This window comes from Odocoileus virginianus, chromosome 28 (genome assembly GCF_023699985.2).
Source record: "Odocoileus virginianus isolate 20LAN1187 ecotype Illinois chromosome 28, Ovbor_1.2, whole genome shotgun sequence".
NCBI classification, from domain to species: domain Eukaryota; kingdom Metazoa; phylum Chordata; class Mammalia; order Artiodactyla; family Cervidae; genus Odocoileus; species Odocoileus virginianus.
Window position 1 is genome coordinate 41,591,619 of NC_069701.1, and position 19,997 is coordinate 41,611,615.

Consider the following 19,997-nt stretch of genomic DNA (forward strand, 5'->3'; position numbering starts at 1 on the left):
TCCCCCTCCGATGCTGCACACACATCACCTGGAGGCTTCATGTCCTTCTCGGGTGAAGAAACCCACGCAGAGCCACGGTGCTCCCCTGGGGGAGGACCAGCCGGGAGCCAGGGGGATTGAGGAGGAGCCGGGGCTCCCCCCGAGTCCCCTTCACTCCAGGTGGACGCACGTGGGGATTAATCAGGATCCCACGCTGGGCACCCCATTGGGGGCTGCCCGAAAGCAGGCCTATGCCGGAGCAGAGAGCGTTACAAGTCTGAGAGGATCCACCCCCGCCCAGCCTGGTGCTGAGACCTGGGCGCTCAAGTAGGTGGATAGCTCCTGCCCTGCTTACTCCAGCCCGGATGAGATGCCACAGAGAAAAGCCTGCTGGAAACAGTAAGAAATCAGAACCAAGGTCAAGATGAGCAAGTGCATCCTTTGTTAGAGAAATTAACCACCAAACTCTTCATAGAACCAAGTGGATATTAAATACCAGCAAACAACCCAGTGACCCAAGGCCACTGTATCAGCCTGCCCTTGGCTACCCTTGGCTTCTGCTCTTTGTCATTAGGCGACGAGAAATCAGTTGGTCCTGCTCACAGGCAAAAAGTGCCTTGAGTAGGGTTCCCCATCACACTGTTCCTTCCCTGAAACACTCACCTGTTGTTTAATGCACGTGGGTGAGATCTGTAGCAACATGTTCGCTTTACAATGCACAAAACTGTTGTTTAGTCGCTCAGTCATGTCTGACTCTTTGTGACCCCAGGGACTGTAGCCCACCAGGCTCCTCTGTCCGTGGGATTTCCCAGGCAAGAATACTGGAGCAGTTTGCCATTTCCTCCTCCAGGGGATCTTCCCGACCTGCATCTCCTGCATTGGCAGGCGGATTCTTTACCACTGAACCACCAGCGAAGACAGATATAAAAGTGGTTCTACACCAAAGAGAAAGCTTCTCAGGGCTCAAGCCAGCCAACTCTGTGGAGAAGGAGCTTGCTGCATGGAAACATTTAAAAAATACCTTCTCCCATCTCCTGGATTCTATGTATACGCAACATAATTTTCAACATTAAAAAACAGGCGCTATAAAAAGTGCTAATTGTGAAAGCAAAGAATGGAGAAATTGGACTTTATTTAAAATTTTAAAGAACTTTCCACTTGTTAACAGACATGGAAAATAAAAAGGCTAAGTCACAGACTGGGAAAAGTCTTTGCAACAGATACCTGATCAAGGACTGATACACGGAATCGGTAGAGGACTCCTCTAAGCCGGTGATAGCAAGATAAAGAGCCCAGTTGAAAACGGACAGAACAGCCGAGCGGATACTTGGCAAGAGAAGCTGTAAGTAAGGTAAGTAAGCACATGTTGCTCAGTTACTAGGTCGTGTCCAACTCTGAGACCCCATGGACTGCAGCACACCAGCCTCTTCTGTCCTCCACTATCGCCCAGAGTTTGCTCAAATTCATGTCCATTGATTCAGTGACGCTATCTAACCATCTCATCCTCCGCCGCCCCCTTCTCCTTTTTGCCTTTAATCTTTCCCAGCATCAGGGTCTTTTCCAACAAGTTGGCTCTCTTCAACAGATGAAGCTTTTGGAGCTTCAGCATCAGTCCTTCCAATGAATATTCAGGGTTGATGTCCTTTAGGATTGACTGGTTTGATTTCCTTGCAGTCCAAGGGACTCCCAAGAGCCTTCTTCAGCACTGCACTTTGAAAGCATCAGTTTTTGTTGCTCAGCCTTCTTTATGGTCCAACTCACACATCCATACATGACTACTGGAAAAAGCAAAGCTTTGACTGTATGGACCTTTGCAGTGTTTAATAACATTAGTCATCAGAACAATGCAACTTATACCTATAGTAACATATTCTCCACACCCATCTGAATGGCTGAAATTAGACTGATGTTATCAAATGTTGCTGAGAAGTGGAGCCACTGGAATGCTCACACATGGCTGGCTGGAGTACAAGATGGCACAGTATTTTGGACAACTGTTTGGCAGTCTCTTATAAAATTAAACACACTTGTATCTTGTGACCCTAGGTGCTTCCCCCCAAGAGAAAGGAAAAGACATCTGGAGAAAGACTTGTACAAAATGTGCGTAGCATCTTCAGTCATGAGCCCAGATTGAGAAGCAACCTAAACATCCATTACCAAGAGCGTGCATAAACATCCTGGGGCATAAATATACAGCGGAACACTCACTGACAACACCATTTACAGAGCCCCGACGTACACCCCTGCAACGGCATTCAGCAGCGTGAAACACGCTGCGCTCAGGAGCACGTGCTCTAAGTTCCAGCTCTGAAACAGCCGCAGGCTACACCGATCTCCGGTGGCAAGCTAAAACCGAGCAGAACCCTGTGGGGACTTGCTGGAGACAGAACCCCCCAGCCCTCGTGTACCTTGCCTCTTGTTTGTAGAAAAGCTTTTAGCTTCCCAGGCCTTTCCCAAGTTCCAAAGCGCAAATTTAATTCAGAGAAATACAAAACCAAAGGGAAACAGTCAAGCCAGATGGAATAATAATAGTTTTGCCGTAAAACAAAGTCGAGGACCTTCAGTTCCTCCTCAAGGGCTACAGACGATATTCTGAGCCACATTCCTGAGCTGTTGTGCAGATACTGAAACCCCCACCAGGCGGAAGAAGTTAACTGCATGCTGCCTACAAGCACATAGACCCTGGAGTGGATGGAACCATAAAGGTGATGGTTGAGCTTCCAGAAACATCACGCTGTTAGCTCACCACCAACCAATCAGAGAACTGCACACGAGCTGGCCACGCCCCCCACGCCCCTCTCCCTCACACGTGGGGCTTTGAACTTGAGCTGCCCGATCTCCTTGCTTTGTGACGCCTTGCAATAAACGCTGCATTTTCCCTCACAACAACCCAGTGTCAGTAGGCTGACTGTACTGCACGTTGGGTGAGTGGACCCAAGTTTGGTTCGGTGAAAGAATCAGAAGCAGGGTTGCCTCTGGTTGGCAGGTGGGTGACAGGAAAGCAGCCAGAGAGACCGTTTGGGGGCGATGGACATGTTTTCTTGCCTGCAGTTGGAGACACAGGTGCACACATTTTTCCAAACGCACTGAACTCTACTACTACGTGGGCATTTTTACTGCATGTAAGTCATCACCTTTATAAAACATGGTGCTAAGTCGCAATCTCAGAAAGCCAAAGGCAAAGAGAACCCAACAGGAGCCACCCTGGACTCCCCTACCCTAAGTGAAGTGAAGAGTGAAAGTCACTCAGTCATGTCTGACTCTCTGCAACCCCACGGACGGTAGCCCACCAGGTTCCTCTGAGTTCTGAAAAGTGGAGAAAAGGAGGCAAAGCAAGGGTCAGAGACAAACAGCCTGAGACCTGGCCCATAACTGGGGGGTCTGAGGACGGAGGAGGGACCACCAGTCAAGGCAGTGGCCTCCAGAACCTGGAAAAGGCAGATAAACGGACTGTCCCCTAGAGGTCTCACAAAGCAACACAGCCCAGCTGACACCACCATGAGACCACCCTCCCCTCCACCGCACTCCTGACCCCCAGAACCACAGGATATCACACTTGTGTTTGAAGCCACCACGTTCGTGGAAAAAATGTCCAGCTCCTAAGATCCTTAACCATAGTGTGGCTCACACACTATCATGGTTATCCACATATAGCATGGATTGGAAGGACTGATGCTGAAGCTGAAGCTCCAGTACTTTGGCCACCTGATACAAAGAGCTGACTCACTGGAAAACACCTTGATGCTGGGAAAGACTGAGGGCAGGAGGAGAAGGGGGTGACAGAGGATAAGATGGTTGAATGGCATCACTGACTCTACGAACATGAATTTGAGCAGTGTCCGGGAGATAGGGAAGGACAGGGAGCCTGGCATGCCACTGTCCATGAGGTCACAAAGAGCTGGACACGACTGAGCGACTGAACAACAACCCTCCCCTCCAGGAAGCTGGTATTTTCTGGAGGACGCAGGGAGCAGGAAGGCCCAAACGACCCTCACACGTGGTCGCTCTGGGCTCTTCCATGCAGGTGTGAAATTGCCAGCAATACCAGGCACCAACATGCCTGAGTCTCCAGTGGAAGTGCGGGGGCAGGAACCCAGTGGCACTGAAGCTGTTAACTGGGAGAGGGAGGGAGGGCTGGATTTCCTCCGGGTCAGGAGGGGAGAGGCGAGCGAGGTGTCCAGCAACCTGGAAAGGTGAGTCAAGCTCACGGGCCGCGGCCTTGCCCTTTCCAGGCCAGAGAGGCTGGGCAGCTGCTCATAGGAGGGCACAGGTGTGGGCCAGTGCGTGCTGGGCACTGGAAGGGTCAGAAAGTCCAGCCTGTACCAGGGGGCTCAGAATATCATCACCAAACCCATGAAAACACGCTCCCATCTGCCCGCTGACCACTGGTCCACCTAGCCCAGCACAACCAGTCTTTCCTTTCAGCGTCGAGTGAGTGACAGCTCTTATCTTAACACCCCCACAAGATGGCAAAGGTGACCATCCCCCTCTCGGTTTAACCTGAGCAGGACTGTAGGAAGCTTAGCACAGACCGACACGCTCATAGAATCACATTCTCAGCAAGGGAACCAGCTGGGCTCCCTCAATGACAGCAGACCAGAGACACATCCCGCTTTTCCGGGCTCGCCTGTTCAGGACAGCTAATTTCCCGGTCAGACTGGCCCAGCGAGACCTGGACTGGGAGCCTCGAATGGGCCACCAGACTGCCCACAGACACAGCAAAGCTACTGGCTGCAAAGCAAATGTGGCTACTCCAGCCATGGGCGGCATCCCAAGACTGGGATTCTACCAGAAGTGGGCAGGGCATGCGTTGACCAGGCTCTTATAAGAAACCACTGCTCTACCTGTCTCCAGCTCATCTGTTTTTTTCTCAGCACACTTTTCTATAAGTGGAGCCCTCTTAACATTTTAATCCACTCATTCTTTTGGCAACCACATTCAGGGCGGGTGTCAGAGCTGTACCTGGGAGTTTGGGGAGGGGCTGGAATGACTTGCTTCGGTGAGCACCAACCTCTTTCTAGCAGTTTTCATTGAGACATCAAACCTCCAGTCCTCAGGGAGGGCCTGGCAGAAGCCGGTGGGAAACGCAAAGCTGCCTGTTATGAAAGTTGGCGTGAGAGATGGATAGAATAGTTCCAAGCATTTAATCAACCCCCGAAGCCTTTTTCCAAAGGCTCGAACGCATGGGCCCAAGTTTCCTGGCAAGTGCACTGAGCAGCGTTTTAGCGACACGCTTCCAGGATGCTCCTCCCCCGCCGCGCCGGTTTCCGGTTCGAACAAAGGCCGGCCGCATGGCGTCCGCCGCTCGGAGGATCAGAGATGTCCTCGCCGGGAGCACCTGCCGCGCACTCGACATCACCAACGACGCCGACCCAGGCCCGGGAGAGGTGGACCACGAGCGCGGGGTCCGCTTACCTGCCTGGCTGTCCCGGGGCTTGCAGTGGACCTCCTCCACACACTCGGCGGGGAACCATCCGATGTGGCCGCGGGAGCTGCCTTCCCAGAAGCCACCTTCGCCGATGCTCAGCACTGCACACGGAAAGGGGCGGGGTTAGTGGGCGGGGCTTGGGGCGAGGCCCGTGATGGGCGGGCGGCTCTGGTCCATTTGACGGCTGACCACGCCCCCTCCAGCGCGGGACCAGGGGCCTGGCAAAGCGTCCCTCGGAAGGGGCAGTGCGGAGCCTCCGAGCCCCCTCTGCCTGTTAGGCGTGGGTGGCAGGATGCAAGCGCTGGGCATCCCTGTGTCCTTGTATCTCGCAGCACAGGCATGTGGCCACTGCGTCCTGTCCCTTGGGTCCCAGTTGAGACGGGAGGTTAGGAGCCTCCAAGTCCTCATCATCAGTTATTTCAAGAGTCAGAGCTGGGACACAGGCAACCCCAATGAAGAGAAGAAACCATGAGGTCCCGAGCTAGGGACTGGGGAGCAAGAGTCCAGGCTCACAGGAAGTCCTAAGTTAGTCTGATGAAGCAGAAATCACAGCAGGAGATGGAGAAGCAGCCTGACTGGCGGCTACAGGACACCACCTGGGCTTGAAGCGGGCTGGCTGACGCCCCACACGGGTGGTCCCGGGCCTTCGCTGGCTTATTAATGAAGAACCCACGGATTATGTTGGTGCTGCAAGCAGCAGGGGACAATACACAAATCCTGAACATCCAACGGAAGGCCTGATGCTGAAGCTGAAACTCCAGCACTTTGACCACCTGATTTGAAGAAATGACTCATTGGAAAAGACCCTGATGCTGGGAAAGATCGAAGGCAGGACGAGAAGGGGACAACAAAGGATGAGATGGTTTGATGGCATCACTGACTCGAATGACATGAGTTTGAGAAAGCTCTGGGAGTTGGTGATGGACAGGGAAGCCTGGCATGCTGCAGCCCATGGGGTCGCAAAGAGTCGGACATGAGTGAGCAACTGAAACTGACTGACAAGCAGCCGGGAGCCCGTGAAGGGCGGGCGTCACTGTGCGCAGCGAAAGCAAGGGCAGTGGGAGACACAGCTGCCCTGCCTGCAGGGCTGAGCGCGCTGGGTCCCCCTCCCTGGGCTCAGCGCTGGGTGCGCAAGGGCCTCACGAGGATGAAGAGTATCTGTTTTTAAACTTGACCGACGCCGAGCGTCGGTGAGCAACGCAAATCCAAAGACAAGAGGGCCCAGGCACTGCCTGGACAAATGTTTCGGTTGTCAGGGATAAGAACTCGGTGGGGAGGGTCTTTGTCTCTTAGGCCTGTGATGCTGGGCTGGGGGCGCTCCCCGCCCCCCCACAACGCCCTGGCTCCCTCAGAGCATGGCTGTGCCGCAGGAGGTCAGTATAATCTCTGCACGTCTGAAGCTTCTGTAAATTACCTGGGAGCCCCAGGCACCAAGGCTGCGGAGGACCCTGACCACAGACCTCATCTTAAAATCTGAGACCAGATAAAGGACACCTGGACCCATGAGTTTTGAAGGTCAACGGCACAGAGAACATCAGCCTTAAAAGTCCTTGCCTGATAATTTGAAGAAATGCCCGAACGAATGAGATGGGCAAGCTCCCCACCGGCCAGGGTGATCATAATCCCCTGGACCACTTTCTCCAAAAATCGACGCTGGTCTCACACGCGGTACAGCCTGGCTGACGTACATCACAGGGGCCCAGCTCGGATGCAAGAGGATCATCTCGGAGTGCTGCCCCGGATGGACAGCGGAGGACAGGGACCTGCCAGGGCGCCCACCCACCTGCCTTCTTGGTAGTTGTGAGCAGGCCACTGTGCTGTCTTAGAGGGTCTGGGGGAGGAGGAGCCGTCCAGGGAGACACCCGGGCAGCTCCCGGAACTCCTGCCTCGCTTTCTCCACTTGTCAGAGCAGGAGAACGCTCCTCAGCTCAGAGCGGCCCCAGGTGTGAAAAGGACATGCTAACCTCACAGCTGGGCCCTCCGGCCATCACTGCGCCCCCCCGCCCCCCACATCCTCCAGGGACTACACACCCAGATCCCCTAGAATCTGTATCGAGAACACGCTTCTGGGCGTGACTGTTGGCATGAGATCGTGGAGAGAATGAGCGGCTGTGGACAGCTGACTCGAGAGCGGGGAGATGCATGGGAGGATGCGGTCCGCTCGGGGACCCTTCCCAGTGACCTCGGGGGGCAGAGGAGCCACAGTCTGTGGGCGAGGGAGGGGGAAAGGGCCCAAGTTGGTCCTGGGCCTCTGGTTCAGCAACGGTAGCTGGGGGTCCTCTTTTCAGAAGCAGGAGGCAGGGAGGAGGCATGTGGAGGGGCGGGGCGGGGTCCCCTCTGGACCAGGCTGTGTGCTAAGTGAGGGACTCACTTCTGTCCCTCGGTGAGTCGCAGCCGACCCTGCTGGCTCACCTGGCCTCGCCGTGGGCCTGCAGTCACGGCGGTCTGTCCACCTGCATCCCTGGGGAGGGGCTTAATGGCTCTGCAGACCAGGTGCCCCTGGTACAGCGAAGAGGTAGCTGGGTTGGGCTCACACATTAACTCTAGCTTTAAGTCACTGAAAAGTCAACACGTTACACCTGAGAAGCAACGGTCTTCACTGTCCTTTACTGGTCGGCCAGCTCCCGGAGGCGGAAACGAACTGGCTGGAGAAGGTGCCAGGGAAGCCTCTGCCCCAAAAGGCCCGGCCTTGTCCCCCCAAGACATGCACCCTCCTTCGTAAACAGAAAAACAATAACCACCCATGCTGGATTAGGCTGGCAAAATTAACAGGCCCCCACTCCCACCCCAGCCCACCCTGCCTGGTAACCAAGGAAGGACACGACTGAGGGGAGGGGCTGGCCTCTGGGTTGAGAGAGCCCGAGCCCCAGGCCGGCCCGCATTCTGCACCCAGTCCCGGATAGGCATGGACATCTGCACCACCCAGAACTTCAAGCCGTCATCACCAGGAGGAGGACAGTGCCCTGTGCCCAGGCGCCCCTCAGTCCAGGGAGATGTTGGTGTGCACTTTCCCAGAGGCACGGGCTCAGTGTCTGCTGGGAACACTAAGAGCTGCCTTGCAGGGCTGAGCGGAAAAGATGTGAATAAGATGAGAGCTGCGGGTGGTCAGCAGGACCCCAGGGCCCACCCACCTGCCACCGGACCCCCGCAATGGGACACGATGAATCCCGAGGAGTCTGCCTGGCCTGGGGACCCCAGGGCCCACCCACCTGCCACCCGGACCCCCGCGACGGGACACGATGAATCCCGAGGAGTCTGCCTGGTCTGGGGACCCCAGGGCCCACCCACCTGCCACCCGGACCCCCGCGACGGGACATGATGAATCCCGAGGAGTCTGCCCGGTCTGGGGACCCCAGGGCCCACCCACCTGCCCCCGGACCCCCGCGACGGGACACGATGAATCCCGAGGAGTCTGCCCGGCCTGGGGACCCCAGGGCCCACCCACCTGCCCCCGGACCCCCGCGACGGGACACGATGAATCCCGAGGAGTCTGCCCGGTCCGGGGACTGTTGTTATAGTGGTCTGTGCTGCTCACATGATGGGACCCGATGCCTGCGGCCCACAGCTGCTGGGAGGTTTGCATGGAAAACACGAGCTGTCCCCAACGGTAAGCCTGACGAACAGCAGGCACCGATGAGTCTCCACCTGCATCTCCTCCTCTGTTAACACCTCTGACACGTGGACAAGGACACGTGGCCCCCAGACATGACGTGACTGGCCCCAGGTCACTGGGAGGGCTCCCCAGGCCCTTCCCAGGCCAGCCTGCTGCAGCACCCCCGCCACTAGTCCTGAGGGGACAGTGAGGTGGACGGATGGACCCATGGGGAATAAAAGCCCAGGGCTGCGGGCTAGCTGGTTTCAGAGCTGGGCGGGGCCAGAAGACCCAGTGTTCTGTATCTGGGGGCCCCGGCGGAGGGGGTGCGTGCAGACAGAGCAGCCCATTCGGACCCATTTTACCTTCAGGTGAGCCACCAGATCCCTGCCTCCCGGGCAGCTGACTGCAGATTCAGGGGCCACCCCTCCAGGAAGAGGTGCGGTTATTTTTAGCATTGCCACCGCCCAAGGGTCAGCAGGCAACAGCTTGCTCAACACAGTGAGCCCCGGCGGCCTGCCCTTCCCAGCTTTCTGGGAATGGTGGCTGCCCCTAGAGGTGGCTCTCCTGGCCGGGGAACACTGCCTGCCTTCTGCCTGGGAGGAGGGCTGGGCCGGGGGGCGGTCACGGCTGCAGCAGACGGACCCCCTGTGAGAGCTGCAGGAGGGCCCGCGGGACCTGGGCGTCTCTGGCTCCCGGCGCCCCGTGGCCGCCAGCTCTCCCGGGAAGGGAGCTCCTGGGCACTTTCCACATCCGCCCCTCCCTCGGCCTGCAAGTTGGGGGCAGTGAGAAAGACGCCCCCCCACCGCTTCCCCGGGCAGGAGCAGCCTTCTGAACTAACGCCGCCGTCAGGAGGCTTTTGTCCAGGGATGGCCAAGTGCTCAGCAAGGGCCTTTTAGCTGCCTTCCGTCTGCACTCTGCACGAAGCCATGGGCAGGCACCTCCTTGGGCGCCAGCCAACCAGTCGGCAAAGGCTGTGCCCTGTGGGCGGGTGGCGGGCTGGCCAGATGGGGGCTCTCGCAGGGCCAACTGAAAATTAGCCCACATGCAGGGGGAAAAAGGCTACCCCACAATGGGCTCTGGTATTAAAATTCCACATTACAAGTTATGTAGTTTAAATGCTTATACTTTAAAAGTTAGCAAAAATGTTGTGTTAAACTATGTAGAGACAATCAAGGACTTCCAAGCTCAGAGACCCCCCCGGACCCCACGCTGAAGGCAGCCGTAAACCCCGTGTGTGTGCACACAGTTGGGTATGGGTCTGTGTGACCCCAGGGACTGCTGCCTCCAGGCTCCTCTGTCCAGGGGAGTCTCCAGCAAGAATGCCGGAGCGGGCTGCCATTTCCTCCTCCAGGGGATCTTCCCGACCCAGGGATCGAAACCCTGTCTCTTACGTCTCCTGCACTGGCAGGCGGGTTCTTTACCGCAGAAGGTGGATAGGAGTAGGCAGGTCTGTTGGGCAGCACGCTCGCTGAGGACAAAGGGGAGGGGAGCTGGACAAAGAAGCCCCTTCTGCACGGCTTGGAGGCTGGACTCAGGGTGGTGCCCAGGGCAGGGCTGTCGGGGGGCACGTGAAGAGAAACCTGCATTCTGAGTCAGCTGCAGAACCAGAATGAAGAAGCCAGGAAAGCAGCCAGCTGGAAGCGAGGGGAGGTGTCCCCACCAGGGAGAGAGCCAGAGAGGGGCTGGCAAGCTCGGCACCCCCACAGCTCTGAACAGACGCAGAGCAGCTCAGCTCAAGTTGGGGACCTGAGCTGTCACCCAGGCAACCCTCCACAACGAGAGAAAGGAAGGAACAGAAGCCACTGCCACAGCCTAACACCCTGATGTCCAGAACGCAACAGGAGATTACCGGACACGAAGACCCCAGAGGATGGGGCCCACGCTCCAGGGGAGAGAAAACCCGGTGAGCCCGCCCAGACCCTTGAGGAGAGACGACAGACAGGGATTTCAGAGGGGCGGCGACAGCCGCCCTCGCTGGGTGGGTTAAACACCACGTGCTTCCGAAGGAGTGAAAATCTCAACAGAGCAACAGGAAGGCTTAGCAAATAGAAAGAAACCATAGAAGAAGAAAATACACGTGGAAACCGCAGAGTTTAAACATGTTATTTCCAAAACTGAAAAATTCACAAGATGGACTTAACAGAGACGAGGACGTTTTGAAGGAAAGAGCAAGTGAACTTGAAAAGAGACCCATAGCAGTGACCCGAGGTTAAAAAAAATGATGGGAATGAAATGAACAGAGCCTCTGGGACTTGTTGATGCCACCAGATGGTCAAGTTTGCAGGCATCTGGACCAGCAGAAGGAGCTGAGAGGGAGAACGGGGCCCAGCTGTCCTCGGAAACATATAAATCCAGGTGATGTTGGCCAGATGGCTGCACTGTGCGCAGGAGGAAGCAGGTCCCCGCCTGGCCAAGGCCAGATGGGTTGAACTTGACCGACTGAGCCTGCAAGCGGCGCCCTCTGCTGCCTGCCCCGCGTCCTCTGGAAGCCTGTCCTCCAGCACCGGGGTGGGGGGGGGCGCGCCCGTTCCTGCCCCCCCGGTGAGCTCAGCCGCCCCCACCTGGACACCTGCAGCTCCGACCTGTGGCCTCCAGGACAGCAAATTCTCCCTAAGGCCTCACACACCTCCCCTCCCTGGGAATCCTTCGCTGGCTCCCCAGGACCCTGGGAACAGAGTCTGACTCTTGCCACGCATGAGGCTTTTCACCTCCATTTCCCAGGATGCTTTGGGCATCCTTAAGTCTCGCCTTGGAATGTCGCAGGCACCCCTGATGCCCCTCCCGGAGCCCCAAGACACGTGCTCCGTCCTGTGCTCGGCCCAATCCCCGCACCACCCACCCCTGAGTCCCTGGGAGTGGGAAGGAGCTGCCTGCCGACGCCTCGCCCGGCCCTCCCCTGCCGTCTCTGCAGTGGACTCCCATGCCAGATGGGCACGAGCCGACCCTCCCGATGGGCATCAGAGTCGCCGAGGCCGCACCGCGAGGACCACCCGAATCCCCTTTCCGCCCTCTCAGGACTCTGTGTCTCCACAGGGGGCCCCGCGGAAGCAATGCCCTGGGGGTCAGCTGAGGCCAAGGCACCCCGGCCTGACCCCACCCCGGAGGCAGAGTGGACACTGACCTTTGACCCTGTCGCCACGGTGCAGGGGGATCTCGCCATCGACCTGGGGTTGGTATGGCTTGACGACGACGAAGAGCCTCCCGGGCACCGCGCTGTACAGCTTCCGTCTGGGCCCCGGGAACTCGAAGGCGGACAGCGTGTCCTTGTTGGCTCCTGGCGGGAAAGCTGGGCTGCGGCATGGAAGTGGGGACAGAGAGAGACGGGGTCATGGCCTGAGACGCGGCAGGGACGCTGCAGACCCGCGGCCCGTCCGTCCAGGACAAGCGTCCAGCCCCGAGCAGTCACAGCGGAGCTCAGGGTTCTAGACGGGGCTGGAGACGTGAAGACGCATTTGTGGTTAAAAGACACAGGTAATTCCAGCAATCCCACCTCTGGGAAGGTACGCAAGGAGTGAAAGCAGGGTCTCAAGCAGATGTCTGCACACCACGTGCATGGCAGCGTGACTCTCAAAAGATGACCCAAGTGTCCACTGATGGATGAACCGAGGCCCAAAATGTGGTCTATCCATACGGTGGAATGTCGTTCAGACTTTAAAGAAGGGAGGTTCCGTCACAGGTGACACCATGAATGGAACCTGAGGACGTTCCGCTGCTTGAGGGAGGCCAGTTGCAGAAGGACAGGTAACGCCCGACTCCACCAGAGCAGGCAACCCGAGCAGTGAGATCCGTGACCAGGGCGGGCGGGGCTGGAAGCGAGTCTTTAAGGGATCGGGGTTTCAGTTTCGGAACAAGTTCTAGAATGGATGGAGAGGACGGGTGCATGACAACGTGAATGTACTTAACACCACTGAACTGCACACCTAAAGATGCTTCCGGTGGTAAATGTTCCGTGCATTTTTCCATACAGAGACTCCAGTGGAGCGGCAACTGAGACACGCCGTGGGTGTCTGCTGTCTGACCTGTCTCACTCTAAGTGCCAACCACGCTGGGCGAGGCATCACCCAGAACCCGTGGCACAAGATTTCACCATCGCGGGGCACGGAGCCCCGCCTGACTGCCCCGGAGACATTTCACAAGTGGGACTTGAATGCGTTCCTGTTTTATGTGAGTATTTTACAAAGAGCGTGTGTTTCCAGAGTAACTATCCGGGCCTGACACTGAGAGTGGATGCCTAATTTAACGGCACAGTGGTGGAACGAGAGAGAGAAAGAGAGAAAGAGAGAGAGTGAGCGAGGGAGAAGCTCAAGCTCCAGAGAAACGTGCAAAGTGGTTTCCGTAACGACAGCCCCGTCTTTGTGATGGTGATGGGTGACCAGGGCTGACTCCTGGGAGGGGAGGAGAGTGCGTGCTCATCAGGGGTGACCTTGAGGAGCCACACTGAGCTCTCCTCCGGGGGGAGGAGGAGCCACACGCACGTGGATGAATCTGGGCAGGGATTTATGGAGGATGCCCCAAAGCTTCCTGGAAAAGCGTTCATGTCCGGCTGGCATCCTCCCAAGAGGGCACCCTGCCTGTGATGGGGAGGAGGAGGATTAATAACCTTGGGGGCAGAGTCCCACACCGGGGAGCCACATCTGAGTCTCAGGAGGGGCCCACCCGTGTCACAAATTCATCACCACGAAGGGTGGGGTCCCCAACCATGCTCCTCCATTCAGACGACACACACCGTGGCCTGGGAGCCCCCAGACGGAAGCTTGAGCTTCCTGCAAGGTGTGGAACAGGCTTGCAGGGAAGCTTCTAGAATACGACGTGACCACTCACTTTGGAGATTTAATGTGAACCCCCCGATTCCTTTTGGGCTTTGCTTTACCCACGTCAGCATTCCTGATAAATAATAACATATGTTGCTTTTCGCTTGCAAGAATTCACGGAAGCGTGACGGTGCTGTGTTTTGTTGCGCTTCTTACGTTTTCGCTCAAGGGCATGACTTTGAGAGCTAGGCACGGGGGAGCCCATGTCTACACATGTGATGTGCTCACTTGACACCATAATTTATGCTTGTCAGAGGAGGGGGACTGACTGCCAGCTCTGCCAGCCTGACCCCAAAGCCCAGAGCCCTCCCTAAACCACGGGAGCAGAGGGCAGGTGCGTGACCTTGGCCGGGTGCTCACCCGGGCTCAGGGCAGAGTGGTGACAAGCCGCAGCCCCGTGTCCGCACGCTCTCCATCCCCAGGGACGCCCCCTCCTCTGCCTGTCCCCCCACTCCAGGCTTCTCTGACCAAGACGGAGGTCACAGCATCCTGGAAAGAGATGCCCGTGACCTTTGCACCAGGCAGCTCCAGGCGGCTCCCTCCTCCCCCTCCGCCAGGTACAGATTGACGCACAGATGCAAGGATCCACCCGGAGGGTCAGAGTCTCCCTCCTCACAGATGTCACTGACACCAAATACTCCGGAGCCCAGGGCAGTGAGGCCTGCAAGGGACAGGTTGTGTGACTGCTGGTCCAGAGGTGACAGCTGGCAGGACGGCTGATTCACGGAGAAGAAGGACAAGCTAGGCCCCCTGCCTGCGGTGGAAAAGAACCCGGGAAAAGCCAGAACATTCAGAGTTCCCTCCAGAGAGGATGGCCTGCCTGCCTGCCTGTTGGGATGTGGATCCATCCATTCAATCTGCCTCAACTCAGCCTGACTTGGGGCTGGGATGGAAGGCAGGAGACCGCGCCTTCACTATGAGGGGCTGAGCAGCACCAGGCTCTCCTCTCCTGCTCCCGTGTAGGGGGAAGGTAACCAAGTCCTGGGAACCAAGGGAACTCAATTCCTCAGGAAGTGTCTCCTGGAGCCGCTCTACCTAGATCCAAGGGTTTGGAAGAGGCTTGGGGTCAGCAGAGGGTGGGGGCTCTAAGAGGACACCCTGCACCAGGCTCAGAAGCCCTCCTCGACCCGGCCTCCAAAAGTAGTGCTTGGATCTCCCCTGATGCACCTGCCACAGGCGCTGAGCGATGGCCGAGTGGGGTCTGCTGTGTGGGGCTCCTGGGAGGATCCGTGAGGGAACACAGATGGAGCCTGCCACCCCAGCACCCACCAGCTCTGTCACTGCAGCTTCGATAGCAGTTATCACCCTTGCATCTGACTGTCCATCCATCTATCCACCCATCCATCCATTCACCCACCCCATCCATCAGGCATCCACCCATCCACCCATCATCCATAAGCTCACCTATCCATCCATCCACCCATCCCATTCATCACGCATTCAACCATCCATCCATTCATCCATCCATCCACCCACCCCATCCATCACACATCCAACCATCCCTCTATCCATCCATCCATCCATCCATCCCATCCATCATTCTTCCAACTATCCATCCATCCACTGACCCCATCCATCATGCATCCAACCATCCCTCTATCCATCTACCCATCATCCATCAACTCACCTATCCATCCATCCAACCACTCCATCCATCATACATCCAACCATCCATCTATCCATCCATCCATCTATCCATCCACCCACCCCATCCATCATGCATTCAGCCATCCATCTATCCATTCAACCATCCATCCATCAAACCACCCCATCCATCAGGCATCCAACCATCCATCAATCCCTCCATCCATCCACTCACCTCATCCATCATGCATCCAACCATCCCTCTATCCATCCACCCATCATCCATCAACTCACCCATCCATCCATCCACCCACTCCATCCATCATATATCCAAGTATCCATCTATCCATCCACCATACATCCAGTCATCCATCTATCCACTCATCCATCTAACCATCCACCTGTCTATCCATCCAGCTGTCTATCTATGCATTCATCCATCCATCAACCAACCCCATCCACCATGCATCCAACCATCCATCAGGCATCCAATCATCCATGCATCTATCCATCCATGCTTCTATCCATCCATCCAACTATCCACCCATCCATCCAGCTATCCATCTCATCATCCATCAACTCACCCATCCACCAACCATGAATCCAACCATTCATCCACCCACTCAGTTACCATCCTCCATCCTTCCTACCACTTATACAAACACCACCTATCTACTCTTCCATCCAAATTTCTAAAGAACCCTGCCAGAGCCGAGCTGATCACTTGTTGTCAGATGCTGAACAAGTCAGTTAACCTCTGGAAGTCCCCATCTAGTAAGACAGGATGATCTGGTGAGACCCGAGAGTGAGTCGGCAGGAACTGCTCTGCACAGGTGTCGTATGAACACTCCTGCCATTACCACTCTGCTTAGCTGAAAAGTGGGTGATAAGATGCATGTGTCAGCCAGCTGGTTTCAGCCGGCTCCAGAGTATGTGTCACTGGGCAGAAAAGTCAAAGCAAACACGGCTCTAGCCTGGGAGCATCAGTCCAAGCCCGGGAAACCTTTGCTTAAGAACAGGAAGACATTGGTCCTTGAAGATCAGCGTGCGCCCATGGTTCTAGGTACCAGCAGTGATGTGTGGTCCCACACAGATGCTGAAGCATCTTCCCACTCCAGGTTAATCTGAGCCTTGTAAAGCCCCATTTCACAGGTGAAAAAACAGAGGCTCCATAAACAATGGCTTAGGCACAGAGATACAGGCCTGACCTCACACCTTAGGCACAGAGATACAGACCTGACCTCACACCTGGCTTGCTGACCACAGCCCAGGGCTGCCTGCAGGCTCCCCGCTCTGGGCTGGGATCTACCAGAAATTGGGTGTCTCCCAGGTTCCAGGCTCACACCGGATGGGGGGACAAGAGGGTGCTGGAGGTTACCAGCGGGAGGCTCTGGCAGAGGGTGGCTTCCAGCACAAAGCCCTGCCCCGCTGACAGTGTGTCTGAAGCATAAAAGTTCAGACCCCACGTCGCCCCTTGTACCGTCAGCATCACCTCCCTCTCCGCCTTCAGGCCAGGAAGAAGCGCCGAAGCCCTCAGCCTGCACGTGGCCCTGGGCACCTTGGCCCCTGCTGGGCTTCTGGGTCGGTCCTGGGGCCCATACCCCACACTCCATGGCCTCCCCACGCGGTCCTGATAAGTGCTGCAGGAATGGACAATGACTAGATGCGCCATCCTGCTGGCTGGGGCACCGCGACCTGGGGCACGCGTGCACATCGGAGGCTTTCACGGACTCCAGAGAAGCGGGAACCGCTGTGATGTCAGAGGTGTGCCCACCTTGGGGCCCGCTGCCTGACACCCCCAAGGCCACCCTGGCTCCGAGCAGCAGGGGGCAGGCACCTAGAGCCCCCATGGAATGGGAACGGTCTGGAAGGTGCCTCTTCCCTTAAAGTTTCCTCTGGTCTGCTCCGGTCACCCGGGATGCCCTGCCTCTCCCCGACGCCTGGCTGGCCCCTCTCTCCACCCTGGGGGGCGGCCCCCTCACCCCAGGAGGGGTGACCTGCATGAGCTTTGACTCCCGGGGACTCTGTTAGGGGCTCCCCGTCCTCGACGACAGCTCTGGGGCATCCACCGCTGTACCAGAGGCCAGTCTTCCTGTGTGTTTGTGCCCCCAGCTGAGAGCAAACCCCAAGTGTCAGTCGTGTGGGGGGAGACCGAGTGACAGGTGAGGGCCTGGGTGCCTGGACCCGATTCCCCAGCAGGCAGGAGGAACCTGCTCCTCCGGGGCGACGCTTCCCCTGGGGCCAGGGGCTCAGCGCATCATGGACCCCCTACTCCTGATGTGCGGGTGACGCGCCCCTGGCTGCCTGGGTCAGGCGGCACAGCAAGGGGTCAGGGGACAGCCTGGCTCACCCCTGCCTGGGTCCCCACCACCTTTCTGGGTCCGCCTGGCCGAGGGAGGGAGCTCCCCGTGGTTCTCACCGAGGAAACCAGGCCCCTGTGCCCTGGGGGCGCACAGCTCTGCCCTTCCGGTCCCCGTGTCCCCAGGAGCGGGGTGAGGCCGCCTGCAGATGAACAGAGATGCACTCCAGAAGGATTCCAGGGTGCCCCTTCACCCCTCAACCTGCGCAGTGGGGGAACAGCCCCTGGAAGGGGTGTGCAGGGCGGGGCAGGGTCCTGCCACCCCGGAATCTCCGGGAAGCCCTGCTCGGCCCGCACAGCCTGATTTAGGGAAGGAAACAGTAGGGTGAGAAGCGGACTTGGTCGAGCCCCTGCCGGGGTCTGTCTGGCGGCGGGAGCCTTGCCGGCTCTGCCCACCTGTGCAGCCAGCGGGTGCTGCTGTCTCCCCGTGGGCGGGAGACCCGGCCAGCGAGGCTACCCGCCTGCACACAGCAGGTTTCCCCTCTGCTGAGCCGAACCCACCCGGGAACGGCTCCTTTGACTGGAGGGTGGCCCGCATGCTCCCTGGGGCCGGTGAGGCCAGGGCGGCCCTCAGGACCAGGGCCCGGGCTTTGCAATAATGCATCAAGAGCTGGGAAGGGTCCTACTCCTCTCCACGCCCAGGGGGTGGGTGATGATGGAGCAACCGGCAAAGCTGGTTCTCAGGGACCTGGACCAGCCATGCCAGCGGGCGCCACTAGAGGGCGCCTCGGGCAGGTGCGCGCAGAGCCTCCAGGTGAGGCAGGACGCCGGCCAGGGCATCAGGGACACGGGCTCCCATCCGCTCTGGACAGCTCCTCCCTCTTCTGCTTGGCACCAGGGTCCGCTGGTTCTCGAGGGCGGTTCCCGGGGGAGGCTGACCCAGCCCGGGAGGCTCAGTCAGAGCCGCAGGGGCCCAGGGATGGGTGAGGGGGGTTGGGACGGCGGGGGAGGTCGTCTGCACCTGAGGTTGGGCCTGAAGCTGGTTCTGGCCACACAGTGGCCCTTGTCACACGCCTGGCCGAGGCTTCCAGGGCCTCAAGTGGGCACCCAGGGCAGTGCCTGCGGGGGGTGCCGAGCGGCCAGCCTTCCCGCGGGCAGCAAGAGAACAAGGGGAGAGTGTGACGGGGGCAGCCAGAGGGGACCCCCAGGAGCTCGGGACTCGACTGATCTGCCGCGCTCCGCTTCCTCTTGGCCCAAGCCGCGGCCGTCACCAGGACGACCTTCCGGTGCCCGCCCCACAGCGGCTGAGGGCCTTTCAAGGTGTCCGTGGCGACGAGGACACGAAGTACCCAGTGCTCCCGGATAACTCAGTGGGAGCCACGACCTGATACGTGGCAGCTGCTGCACTCGGCTTCAGCCTCGTCATGAGCCCGTTAGACCCTCTGGACACACGAGAAGACGAAGGCGCGGGACGGCCAAGCGACTAGCCTAAAGTCACACGGCAGGAAGGAGACAGCTGGACACGACCAGCACTTTGGCGGCTACCTACTGAGCCAGGACCTTGGGACAGAGGGGTCTGTGGGGGCCCGGGGCTCTCCCCGCCACGCCTGGGGAGTGCCCCCAGCCCACCTCCAGGTTCTGCGAGAGACAGAAAGCGCTCTGGGGCTGCCTGGGCCACCCCGAGGCTAGGAGCCGAGTCCTCCGCCCGGAGGCCCCGTCTGTCCCGGGAAAGTGCTGGGCCCTGAGTCGCCACCCCCTTGAGCCGCCAGGGGATGCGCTGTGGTGCCCACACACAGGCCCTCCATCACTGGGGCGCGTGTGTGGCCACTTTCACATCTGAGCGGGTGTGGAAGCAGACAGCCTGCATGCGGCTCAAATGCCACCATCATCCTGGGGGCCCCAGGAGCCAGGGCACCTGGCAGGTTCCCACTGGCACAGGGGGGTTCTGGGGGCAGGCCTCCCGTGGGCTCCTGTCAGGACGCAGCGGCTGTCACAGATGAGTGAACGGTCCTGAGCAGATGGACAGGGGCCAGGCAGGCGCTGACGGGCTGCCGAGGGAAGGACGGGAATCGGCCGGGAGGGCGGGGCAGGCTGGGCCGGGACCACAGCCCTCCCCGACGGGGACGGGCAGCCAGCCGGCATCAGCACTGAAAGCCTTGCATCCCAGCAGTCTCTCTCCCGGGGCGACCGCAGCCGGGCGACAGGAAGCACCGGGCCAAGCGCCTGCCCCCAGGTGGACACAGAGCTGAGCACGGCTGCAGCCACTGTGGACCGCGGGCTTGTTACACGCGAGGACCGCCA

The 19,997-nt window shown here is 58.4% G+C and overlaps 1 protein-coding gene across 7 annotated transcripts in view; it reads right to left on the reverse strand.

Moving 5' to 3' along the window:
- SHANK2 (SH3 and multiple ankyrin repeat domains 2) overlaps positions 1-19,997 on the reverse strand; it is a 549,988-nt gene that overhangs the window by 276,877 nt on the left and 253,114 nt on the right. For all 7 annotated transcript variants that reach the window (XM_070457813.1, XM_070457814.1, XM_070457811.1 and 4 more), the window contains 2 exons: positions 12,124-12,293; positions 5,395-5,508 (listed from right to left, as the gene is read on the reverse strand). In XM_070457813.1, the coding sequence (XP_070313914.1) occupies positions 5,395-5,508; positions 12,124-12,293 (284 nt within the window). The remainder of the gene's footprint in view (positions 1-5,394; positions 5,509-12,123; positions 12,294-19,997) is intronic.